Genomic DNA, 11534 nt, shown 5'->3' on the forward strand with positions numbered 1-11534 from the left:
TGTATATGTTATTGAATGAGCATTGCATGCCCTACTACTTTGTCTAGGATGGTGTCCGTGTGAACCAAACAACAATGGGTCTTTGATGGTCTGCTCTTTTAGCTTGCAATAGTCGACGCTGCTTTCTATCCTTCTTGGCATGATAATGTTTGGAAATGTTATCTTGGGGTATAAGTTTATCCATACTTTTGAATGCTTAGTGTTGACTTAATGCGTTCTTTGTTATGAGGTCATTTGGTTAGTCTCTCTTAGATAATATCTTTTACTAAATTTTATGATATCAAGAACCGTTCCATTAAACTACAATGACTAACAAAATCATTGTGACTAAATTTTTTCCCATAGTGGTGAGTAGATTATCACTAGACATACATTAAAAAGAAGGAGAGGATAGATCTAGTCTATAAGGTATAATTGATGATGCATAAAAATAGGCATACCATAAATCTACCATATTAATGGTAGCTAAACATAAGGAAAATTGCAAGAGAAAGAGATGCTTCGCAAGACATGACATCTATAATTTTAACAACTATTTTAGAAATTTGTGACAAGGAGAACAAATGAGGGAGTGCATCCTAAGCCTTCCTAGCCATCACTCAGCCATCATAGCATATATTGTTCTTACGAAATGTTACATTTGTTGTTGGTGGTAAGTGAGTATTTCCCATTCAACTTATGCAACAAGTATCACAATGAACGCGGGGTCCAATATGGTAAGTTTAGAATACATGAAGTCCTATTTACATTTGTATCCAATTTTCAAGAAATAAAGCAGTTTATTATAGTTCTCAAGCAATGTTACAAAAACTTTTACATTGTACTGAAGGTTTTTGACATGTACAATAAAAGCACACATATGGGCTTATTACTGGCCCGCTAGCATAAAATCTATATATCCAAGTATATTGTGGCAATTAGATTTGTCAATTGAATGGGCTACGAATGATTTGAAGACCTTTGAAAGGGATATTTTGTCTGCACGATAGGTAAAAGAATATTTTCGTGTGCTTTTCTATACATAGTGACAACATCAAGTTGTTTTCTTTCATTATTTACTTTGAAACTATGGAGTCGGAGCACATCTCTCATGCCTTCTCAATGGTCCTAAGAAAGCAAGTTCTCTCTTGAATGACTGGTTATGGCCACATGCAAAGGTCCAACAATTTTCTCTTGAGATTCATTTGAATCATGGAGGAGTTTGCCTTTGGAAGGTAGGAAATTTTTCTGTGTTATGAACATCTCTCAATTCAAGGTTTGTATCCTCTTTTCTAGGTAGCTTTTTTCTCGGATTTTTTTCTTTCGACATTTCAATGAACTATTTCTCAAATAAGCACAAACTTTATGTTTGGACTAGAGCTCATTATTGGTTGATTTCAACAGTGACCCTTAGTGTACAACTTGAGTGTGTTATTGCTAATGTTAATAGTTCAATTTCCTTGTCATTTACGCCAAGTTATTCTTAAAATTCATTAATACTATGGAAAACACATAAAATATGAATCTAATGCCAATTGATATAGTTATATTTTTAACAAGAACTCAACTTATAATAGTCTAGATCAGCTTGCCATTAGTCATCAATGTTTGCACTAATAGGCATAGATAAGCCATGCAAACTACTCTCGTATATTTTTAAATGCATCTTTCCTCCTTGTTTTTATTGATGTCTATCTTGAGTTCTTTCATTTGACATTGTCTCTCAACTAGAATTTAATTTTTCCCACAAACTTGAATAGAAAGAGCTTAAAGATGTATTTAGAATTGCAAATATTTATTTTATTATCTTTCCTTATGTGAGAACTCCTTATTTGCTACATGACATTTTATTGCATCATGCTTCTTTCACTTTTTTCTATCTTCACCTTTGGTATTCTTTTAGCAAGATGATTATGATACCATGTATTAGTCTTCAGCAATCCCTTCGAGAGTTCCAATTTAGTAACTTCAACTTAGATTTTAATAATACAAAACAACAGAATTTATGGTTCTTGAAGATATATTTCAAAATGGTTGCATTTGATTTTGAAATGGTTGTCTTCATTTTGGCAAGACTCATTGGCAAGATTGCTCGTTTATCTTCAACTAGCCATTTCAATGCACTTCTTTGACATCTCAATGGGTCTGCAAGCTTCAATTTGTCAAGATTACTTGGCACCACGTGAAGAATGTGAATTGTATACATCTATAATCATTTAGCAACATATCGCAAGCAATTGTCTCTTTTGAATTGCTAAAATCATGAAATGGCTTAACTTTAATATAGTGTTGGTGAAGATGTTTACTATACTACATTTACGTGCTCTATAATGAAATTATCAAACTCCATTTCAAAAGCAAGCATGATTTTCAAGCGTGAATTACTCTACTACATGATTGGGTGGTGTTGTTGCAATGCTTGTATTCAATTTTATTGATTTCAATGAAAGCTTTTCACATGCAAGCATTAATGTTTATGTAAGCACTAATAGAGCCAAATATGAGGTCCAATGGGTAATCCAAGCCCATAAACATAAGGGGCTACCCCCATATAGATGATCCGACATGCAATGTAGTTTGATGAGGAGGTAGGCATACAAGTCCTACTCCATAGAAGAGAGCTCTCACCTCTAGGCAGTAAGCTCTCCTCGGTGGCTAGGCAGGTAATGTGTTAAGTACCCACACCACACAACCCATGGTACACATTACCCAATTTGTTGGGCCACCTTTGAATTGTTGAATTGGTATCAAGCGTGATGTTGCATGCTCACATCTCTCTCCATCCACGCCTCTCCTTGCCCTTCCTTCTCTCTAACTGCTCCTCCCATCCTTCATCTCTCAGCTTCTCCCTTCTTCTTGGTGGTGGCGCCTCTCCTTCCCCCTCTTTGTCCTCCCCCTCCATTGTTCTCACCTTCTCTCTGTCCTTCATGCCCTGTTCACATTCCCTCAAAACAAGGCTCAAGAGGGCGCTATCCATCTTCGCCACACCGAGTTGGTGGAATTGTAGTAGCATCTGATTTTGGTACTGGAAAGTAGAGCCATTCTATGTATCTTTTGTGAATCATAGGACCAATCTTAGAAGAGTGATGGTTGTTAAAAAAGAGAGGAACTAAGCTTCCAACGATGAAGGTACTATTGGACATATTGGTTGTGGACCGACGTGATTTCACGATCGGGAACATCAAATGTGTTAGCAGGGCTTCCTGAGCTCCATATTCAAGTGCCAATTTTTGCTTTGCTCTACCATGCGGGATATAAAGACCGACATTCACTATGGTGGCTTTGCTTTGATGCATATGCACAAAACATTTAGAGATCATAATAGTAGTACTGATTCGCACCACTGCACTGATCTAACCTAAAGATGACGCATCACCGATTTACAAGGCACATTGGCAAATTAAATTGGTTATGAATTTATGTGCTTCAGATCCCAATGCCTATGCCACTCAATAGATTCGTGAATAACCAATCGTCAAATAAATATTGTAGCCTATGATTTATTACGTTCATTTGATACATTTCAGCAACTTTGTGTTGTTGAAAGGTAGAAATGTTGTTCATTGGAGGCAAAAATATTATGGCAGTGAAGAATTGGCATGCAACAATGAGGACAAAAAATGTTTGGGATGGCATTCAGACTAGCGTTGAAGAAGTAGACCAAAACACATTTTTTGAATACAAGACAAATATGAGGGAGAGAGAGAGAGAGAGAGTCATGAAATGATTTTTAGAACTAGAATGTATTACGCTAGAATGATCAAATGTAATAATTAGAAGGTAGGCTAGGTAGGTTTAAATGGCTAAATGCCATATTGATAATGCATTGGATATGTTAATTTATTAATATAAATGGAGCACTCACACATGTAGGTCCTAGGATAGGAATGGGTAGGAATGCATGGGTAAGAATTAATAAATGGTAGGCATAAAGTGTCATAGGCTAAGGGTAGAATAATGGGGTATGCCCAAGGGATGGATCCCAAGAGGCATGAGAGGTTGTGACCTCTCGTATGCATGGAGTGTGTGCATGAGGCATTATGCATTCATATGTGGTATGTGGAATGGCATGAGCATCTAGTGGGTCATAGCAAATATACGCTCATGTGGGCACTCCTTCCACCCCATTTGGAGGGCCAATGCTTCTCACATTATGTATCATTCTTTCATACATGTGCATCCTCCAACCGGTTCGTGACACACACACACACACACAGAGAATGTGATCACAAGCATGCATATGGGACACCTAGGAATATGGGCAGCCAAGGAAGTGGTAGTGTTTTTGCATGTCTAGCTTTGCAAGGAGGATTGGAGGGAAGAGAGAGAGAGAGAGAGAGATCTTTTCATGGGTAGGGTCTGCCACTTGATTTGGAATTCAAGATGAAGAATTAGATGTGAACCCTAATATTAATGCATATTACTTTCCTCATGGTTTGGTTTATAACAATATCTTTACCTCACACTACACAAATTTTGCATAGCCTCTTCAAGGTTCGCAATAATTGGAAAGGTCACAAAGAAATGGGTTGCCACTCATTGGGGTAGTAATAATTCTTTGTCATTCATATTTGAAAAGGCTCATTGGGGTAGTAATAATTCTTTGTCATTCATATTTGAAGAGACTCTAAGTCCAAATTGCAAAACGAATGAAAGCACCAAAGAAAATGTTAAGTGCAGATCGCTATACAAGCATACTAATTGCACCCTCATATTGTTTTTAGCTTGTAAGTTGAAGTTCCTAGGTTCACAATGTGATTTTGTGAGAGAAAGTGCTCGAGCAATTTAGAAAGGCCTCGAGCAATTTAGAGACCCCTAGTGAAATCAAGTTTAGCTCCTGAATTGATAGCTTGATCTTTGCCTCTGACACTCCCCAAATTAGATACAAGCCCAAAAGAAAATGTTTTGTGCAGACCACTAACTAATGGCATCCCCATATTGTTTTTGGCTTCCAAGTTGAAGCTCTTAGCTTCACAATGTGATTTTTTGTGTGAGAAATGAAGGGACATTGCCTATTGATATGGGTTACGGTAGGTCCTTTTGCCATTGGTGTGATTTAAAGCACGTACAAACAATACCTAGGCAAAGTTTTAATGATTAGTTTGAGTGGATGCAATAGACATTATCAATTTTTTCATTCTCAAGGGGATTGCTATGTGACATTGAACACAAGGCTATGTGCATTGCACAAAAGATCACCTAGAGTAATATTATGCTAAATCTCTAGAGAATATTGATGCAATTGCACAAATTATAGTAGGAGGGTGAGCAATAAGATAGTCTCATTGCATGCAAAGAAGGGATCTAAGCAAAGGCAAAGGGCTGTTACAATTTTAGAAAGGATTCAATGAATCTATGCCTAGGTAATTCAAAATCACCATAATCTACGTTTTAGCTATTGTGTGTGTCTGTCCTGTGTCTATTTGCATGCGCATCTATATCTATAGATGTTTATTTGTGAGGTGCCACATGTCACTTAAAGGGCATGCAACATGTTGCTCCATCCTTGTGTTTTCTTTGTGCCTTGCCTTGACACAAGAAGACAAAAAGATAACCAAGAGTGCAGGTATGGAGAATTGGTGATGCAAAGATGGTTGATGAATGTAAGGGGGAGAGGAGCATGTTGCGGCTACCACTGTTGCAATGCTAGGAAGGAGTCAAAAAGTGAGAGTGAAATTTGAAGGTTGTGCAATTCCATTGTTGTGCAACATTCCATGTTGTCTCTCTTCTCTTGCTCCCTCAATCGTCCCCTTGTCAAGCATTATGCAGAAACCGTCCACTACTATGATTTTCGACCATCTGCATTTGATTTATCTCAAACATTGCCAAAAATTCTAATTGAGCCCTGTCCCCTTATGCAAAAACTCTCTACTACTATGAATTTCGACCATATGGATCTAAATTGATCCTGACACTATTACAAAAACTGTTGGATGCATGCACCCACTGCATTGTATGTCCCAACATGGATTTCTTGGTATGTGTACTTTGAATTATATAAAAATGCTTTGATTCTAGCTACCAAAGGGGTAAAGGGATTGCAGCAGATGAGCCAAAAGATAGAAGATTTGAGGGCTACAAAGCATAAAAGAAGGATTTTAATGATGGGAGGAGATGGGAGGAAGCTACAAGGAGCATGCCGAGCTCACCATCAGCTACTGCAAAGCTTAGAGAGAGTAGCTATGGGATTGGCAATGACAATACAACAATGACTACCCCACCTTTTTAATAGTTCTCCTTGCTCACCTACAAGTTACAAGAAGACAAGAAGATTATCTTTAGGTGAGGGGAGAGTTGGGTAGTGGCTACAAGAGGCGTCGTGGAATGGGTGAGTGAGGAGTGGGAACAAGTAGCCACAAGGAAAGGGAAGTAAGGGGGAGCAAGCAATCATGATGAGAGGGGAAGGAAGGTGAGGGATGTTGAAAGAGTAGCCATGAGAAGGGGTGGTGAGAAAAGTTGAGGGGGTCTAAGAGAGAAGTTACAAGGAGGGGTTGGTGATAGAAAAACTGTGGAGAGTTGTAGATGGGTGAGTGAGGATGGCATCAAGGGGGAGCAACTGCAAGGAGAGGGGCGAAGGGCGGGAGGAGGGGGTGATGAGCAAAGATGAGGGGCTAAGGGAAAGGAGATGCGAGGGGCTAAGGGAGCAACCATAAGGAGATGTGAGGTGGAGCAAAGCCGGGGGATAAGAGAGTAGATGCACAGAAAGGATGGTGAGTGTAGGTCAAGCAGCTAAGGGAGTAGCCACCAAAAGGGGGGAGGGGGAGGTGGAGCGAAGGTAAGGAGGCCGTAGAGAGCACCCATGAGGGGGGGGGGGGGGGATCAGAGGTGAGGGACTGAAGGATTAGCCATGCTAGGAGGAGAGGGGATGAGGAGGTGGAGCAAAGGTGAGGAGAGGAGAGGTGGAGTTGGAGCAAATGTAAGGGGGATAGCCCACAAGGAGTGGGGAGGGAAACGCGGTTCAAAGGGTGAGGGGGCCGAGAGAGTAGCTAAGGGGTGGGGGTGAGTGGAGGTGGGGTTGAAGGAGTGAGGGAGTAGCCATAAGAAGAGAGGAGCTGAGGGAGAACAAGTAGCCATAGAGGATAGGGGGAGGTGGAGCGAAGGTGAGGGGTGTTGAGAGAGTAGCCACGAGGATGGGTGGTGGGCAAAGATGACGGGATCTAAGAGAGCAGTTGCAACAAGGAGGGGTTGGTAATAGGAGAGTGTGGAGGGAAGGCAAAATAATGAGTGAGAACAGGAGCAATGGTGAAAAATAGAACCAATGACAAGAAACCTTTAGCGATCCAAGTTTCCTAACCCGTTGGAGACAGGTCATGCTACTCGTGTAGAGAAAGCACATTGGTAGTAGTGATGGTGGCTCCTGTTGCACACCCACACGATTTCAAAAAAAGGGGGAACATATACCACTTGTGCTTGGATTGAGGGAGGGTGCTAGAACCTCAATACGTGGGCAACAATCCAAGCCCATAAGTACAAGGGGGTACCACAGGGTAGAAACCACCATCTAGATAAAGTGCAATTTGGGTAGATGAGGAGCTAGGCATATGGATCCTACTCCATAGAAGAGGGTTCTCGCCTTGGTACTGTATGATCAGGACCTTCGAAAAAGAAGGACCCATTATTTACAGCTACAATCAATTGGTTGGATGTCTACACAAATGCTAATGATTGACATCAATTCAATTTTAATGGTAACTTTTCATAGAGAAATAAGCAATCTCAAGGAGGTCATGTTAAAATCTTTGATACCACTTGCGTTCAAGGAGAAAGTTTGAAGATGAATAAATAAACTCGTTATGTATGTAAGCTTTTTGTGAAAAGTGGTATTTAAAGAACTCCTCTTCTTGAACACATGTTGCTAGGGCTACATATTTTCTAATGACCCCCTTGAGAAATTAATTAAGAAGCATTACAGCTCAATTTAAGGTTTTTAAAAAACATCACCCAAAAATCAACACTTTAGTTTGCCATGTCAAACAATGATATTACTTTTTTTGGGGACTGACACCCCCATTAATAAAAGCCGGCACCTTCATGGGAAAAAAAAACAATGATATTACTCATCGTTTTGTTGCCTTGCCATGACGTGTATTGGCTCATGTTAAAGTAAGAGCAATGTTTTCAAAATGGTGATCTATCATGGGATAGCGTGAGAGTTACTAGGCCAGCATTATACCGACGATGGAGCCATTAGCCTCATGGATAGTGGTTGCATGTAGCTAGTTTGTTCCGTCAAAGTTGCCGGGATTTGGAGGAGAGATCCTGACTCTTAGATCAATTGCCTATAATATTCAGAGATGGTGGGCGATTCGAGTTTGATGACATGTCTTAAACTTCCAATTTGCCAATCACATCACGGCGAAGATGTCCAGGACTAATAATGTGTCCAAATTTTCTTCCCACTCCCATCACATGAGAGTATATTTCCAAAAAAAAAACCCTTCTTGCCTCGATAATTTTGACAATGAGTAGAGGCCACGAGTCGACCTTTATCCGAGAGGCCACGAGTCTTCGGGGCCGGGTAGAGGCCACTGGTGGTTAGACGAGCCGGCCTTTCACTACTTACCCCATGAGGGGGTGTAAGGTTAGGTTAGATGGTTAAACCGGGTGTGGTTTGGTGACAAGTTTCTCGTCGTTGAAAATTTGTATAAGAAATTTGCAGCTCACCGATCTTTCCGCAGACGAACGATCATTGCTCTCCTTGATGATGAGAAGAAAGCGTTGCGCGCTAGCAGACAGAAAGCGATCTTTTGAACCCTTTGAAGGGCGGGATCGATTGTGTATCGGAATTGCGACGCCTTCCTAGCTCCGAGAGACTGGCGCGATATCGGTTCCGTGGTCACCAGAGAGCCTGTCAAACCTGGCGAACCTTACCACGTCCTGGAGAGAGATGCAAAGCATGATGCAGGGTTGGTTCTCCGGTGGTCCCAGCGGTAACGTTGGGAGTGGGGGGAATCAAGAGCCCTCCTCTTTGCTCGCAGATTGGAACTCTTATGCCGCAGCCAGGACGCAAGAAACCTCGTTGGGTCTGGATCTGGAAGCCGCTGTGCCTGAATCTATTGCACCTCTGCTCAAGTCAGCCAACGATACGCTGCTTGGCGCATTCAGCACGTAAGTGGGTTCGCCTGGTGTCAAGGTTCGAGGACCATGTCTATCAACCCATACGTTAATGCAGTAGATCTACCCAGTTGGTTTCAATTGGATTGACCCACTCAAACAAATCGCCAGAAAATCTGGCTAGGCATAAAGCATCTGTATATTTCCAACACTTTAATGTTTAATTCAAAAGGGCGCTAGATGTTTTCATAATCTATTCTACCCGTTGGTCGACAATTCATACTACTCTGCAATCAGGGCTAGTAGGTAATTTGCTAAAACGTTAGCACTAATAGGTAGTCAATGGCAGGGTCTCTAAAGGTGTGCGAGAGCTTCCTGGAAATGTACAGACAGCAGCTAGTAGCATGCCCTCAAGGAAGGCTATTTTGTACTTTGGGCTTATGCTGGCCACAGGAGTCTTTTTTATCTTCATTGCATTTACCATGTTTCTTCCAGTGATGGTTGTTTTCCCACAGAAATTTGCCATCTGCTTTACATTGGGTTGCCTCTTCATCGTGGGTGCTTTTTTTGTCCTCAAGGGTCCACGTACTCAACTGTCTCATATGACATCCAAAGAGGTAAGGCATTGTGCTCATGTTATTGCTTTGTTATAACATTTTTCACAGCCAAAGTAGATGCATCCCCTGTTTTCGTTGATCTGTGCTGGATGTTCGACCTGTTGTACAACTTTTTTAAAATGACTAGGGTGTCGAACTTCTTGATTCCATTCTGGCATAAATTTTTAAATTGATCTTTTCACTGTCGCAGAGACTCCCATTCACTGCTGGCTTTGTTACAAGCATGGTGGCTACAGTATATGTTTCTATGGTTCTAAAAAGCTATATCCTGTCTGTAATCTTCTCAGGAGTTCAAGTAAGTCATAATAAAGAGCATGATGCTGTCAAGTTATAGCTATTCTACTCGTGTGAAAGCTTTCCTTCCTTAGTTTGTGTTGAACTAAAGAGGCTATTATACAGGTTTTCGCACTGTTGTACTACGTGATATCTTACTTTCCTGGGGGCTCAGCAGGAATGCGCTTCCTTTCATCAATGGTGACTTCTTCTGTCTTGAAATGTTTTGGCCGGTGAAACCCCGCAAATTTTTTGTATAGGTGAGAACAGCTGTTGTGACTGTGGACTGATTTCAACTGCATTATTAGTTGGCTATATGAATACACGCTTAGCCTTTAGGCTAGCAGCAACATACGTTGTCAACATGACTACAGAATATGCGTAAAGATACGATGCTGTAGTAGCTTAATGAACGACACTGTTATGAGGCCTCTTTTTGTGAGTGCTTCGGGCTGTCCAAGTGTAATATTGATACAATTGGTAGCTGTAGTGCCCTTTGGATTTGGCGATCTTTCTGAAATTCAGATGTGATGCATTCAATTCATGCACATCTTTAAAAATAAGTAGAGCACAACTTGAGTGAAAGGGTACAGTACACATTGATGCCAGTGAATGGGTGCAGTTCTGACTTAGGTGTCAGCATCTTACCTCATAGTTGAGTTTTTGTAGTTTAGGCTTGGTTTATGGATTCCTCATTTCAGGACGCACAAAGTTTCTTAGTCATTTTGAATGTGGTTTTTGGTAGTAAAGAAGTTGACTTCTAGAACAGTGGAGTGCACCTGTTAAGCGTGACCTACACTGAGGTGGACACCAAGTCTGCATTGTTTGCTAGTTATGTTCTTTCCATCAAGTTCCAACCTTTGATGGTAGGTAGGTAGTCTCTTCACTGAGGCTTTACCTTTTACTGCTTGTATTTTCTGTGGGTTTTAACCTTCCTTTTGGGGTTTCCCACTAATAATATACAGTATTTACTCTTAAAAATGTGTGTGTGTGTGTGTGTGTGTGTGAGAGAGAGAGAGAGAGAGAGAGAGAGAGAGAGAGAGAGAGCTTTGGGTGGAGAGCTGGTGTGCCATGGCACATAGGCAGCAATCTATGAGGGATTTTCGCATGTGCACAATTATGCTTACCTTTTTGCCACTGAATAGGCTACGGCAATGCCAAGCATTGGTTTATGTTTGTGGGCTCGCATGTGCCTGCATGTAAGAGAGAGATTGTGAGCATGCATATATATATATATACATATATGATTATACTTAATTTTTTGCCACTGAAATGGGTACTGCCATGCCAAGCATTGGTTTATGTTGTGGGCTCGCATGTGCCTGCATGTAAGAGAGAGATTGTGAGCATGTGTGTGTGTGTGTGTGTGTGTGTGTACATGGACATACTGGGTGAGGTGGGAGGGGGGGAGAGAGTCTCTTTGAAAGGATACAATGGAGATGCCATGCTAGTGCTATGTCTCATAATATCCTTAAGAGACAAGAATCTATATGAGACCCAAATAGATACGAGGTAACAACAAATTGGTGCTTGGATGCTTCGCTTGAAACTAGCATGTAATGTAGCAAAAGCATGAGGACTAGCAGCCATCTAAACATCAATCATAACCAA

General features: G+C 41.0%; 1 protein-coding gene across 1 annotated transcript; it reads left to right on the plus strand.

The window, feature by feature from the left end:
- Positions 1 to 8623: 8623 nt before the first annotated feature.
- On the plus strand, positions 8624 to 10735 carry LOC147904063 (protein transport protein sft2-like). Its single transcript, XM_087372688.1, has 4 exons — positions 8624 to 9087; positions 9383 to 9650; positions 9841 to 9945; positions 10050 to 10735. Exons 1-4 carry the CDS (start codon positions 8867 to 8869, stop codon positions 10158 to 10160), a joined length of 705 nt encoding a protein of 234 aa, XP_087228814.1. The 5' UTR covers positions 8624 to 8866; the 3' UTR covers positions 10161 to 10735.
- Positions 10736 to 11534: the final 799 nt, after the last annotated feature.

This window comes from Dipteris shenzhenensis, chromosome 3, assembly GCF_047967505.1.
Source record: "Dipteris shenzhenensis isolate YYH24624 ecotype China chromosome 3, Dip_SZ_1.0, whole genome shotgun sequence".
Classification (NCBI taxonomy): Eukaryota; Viridiplantae; Streptophyta; class Polypodiopsida; order Gleicheniales; family Dipteridaceae; genus Dipteris; species Dipteris shenzhenensis.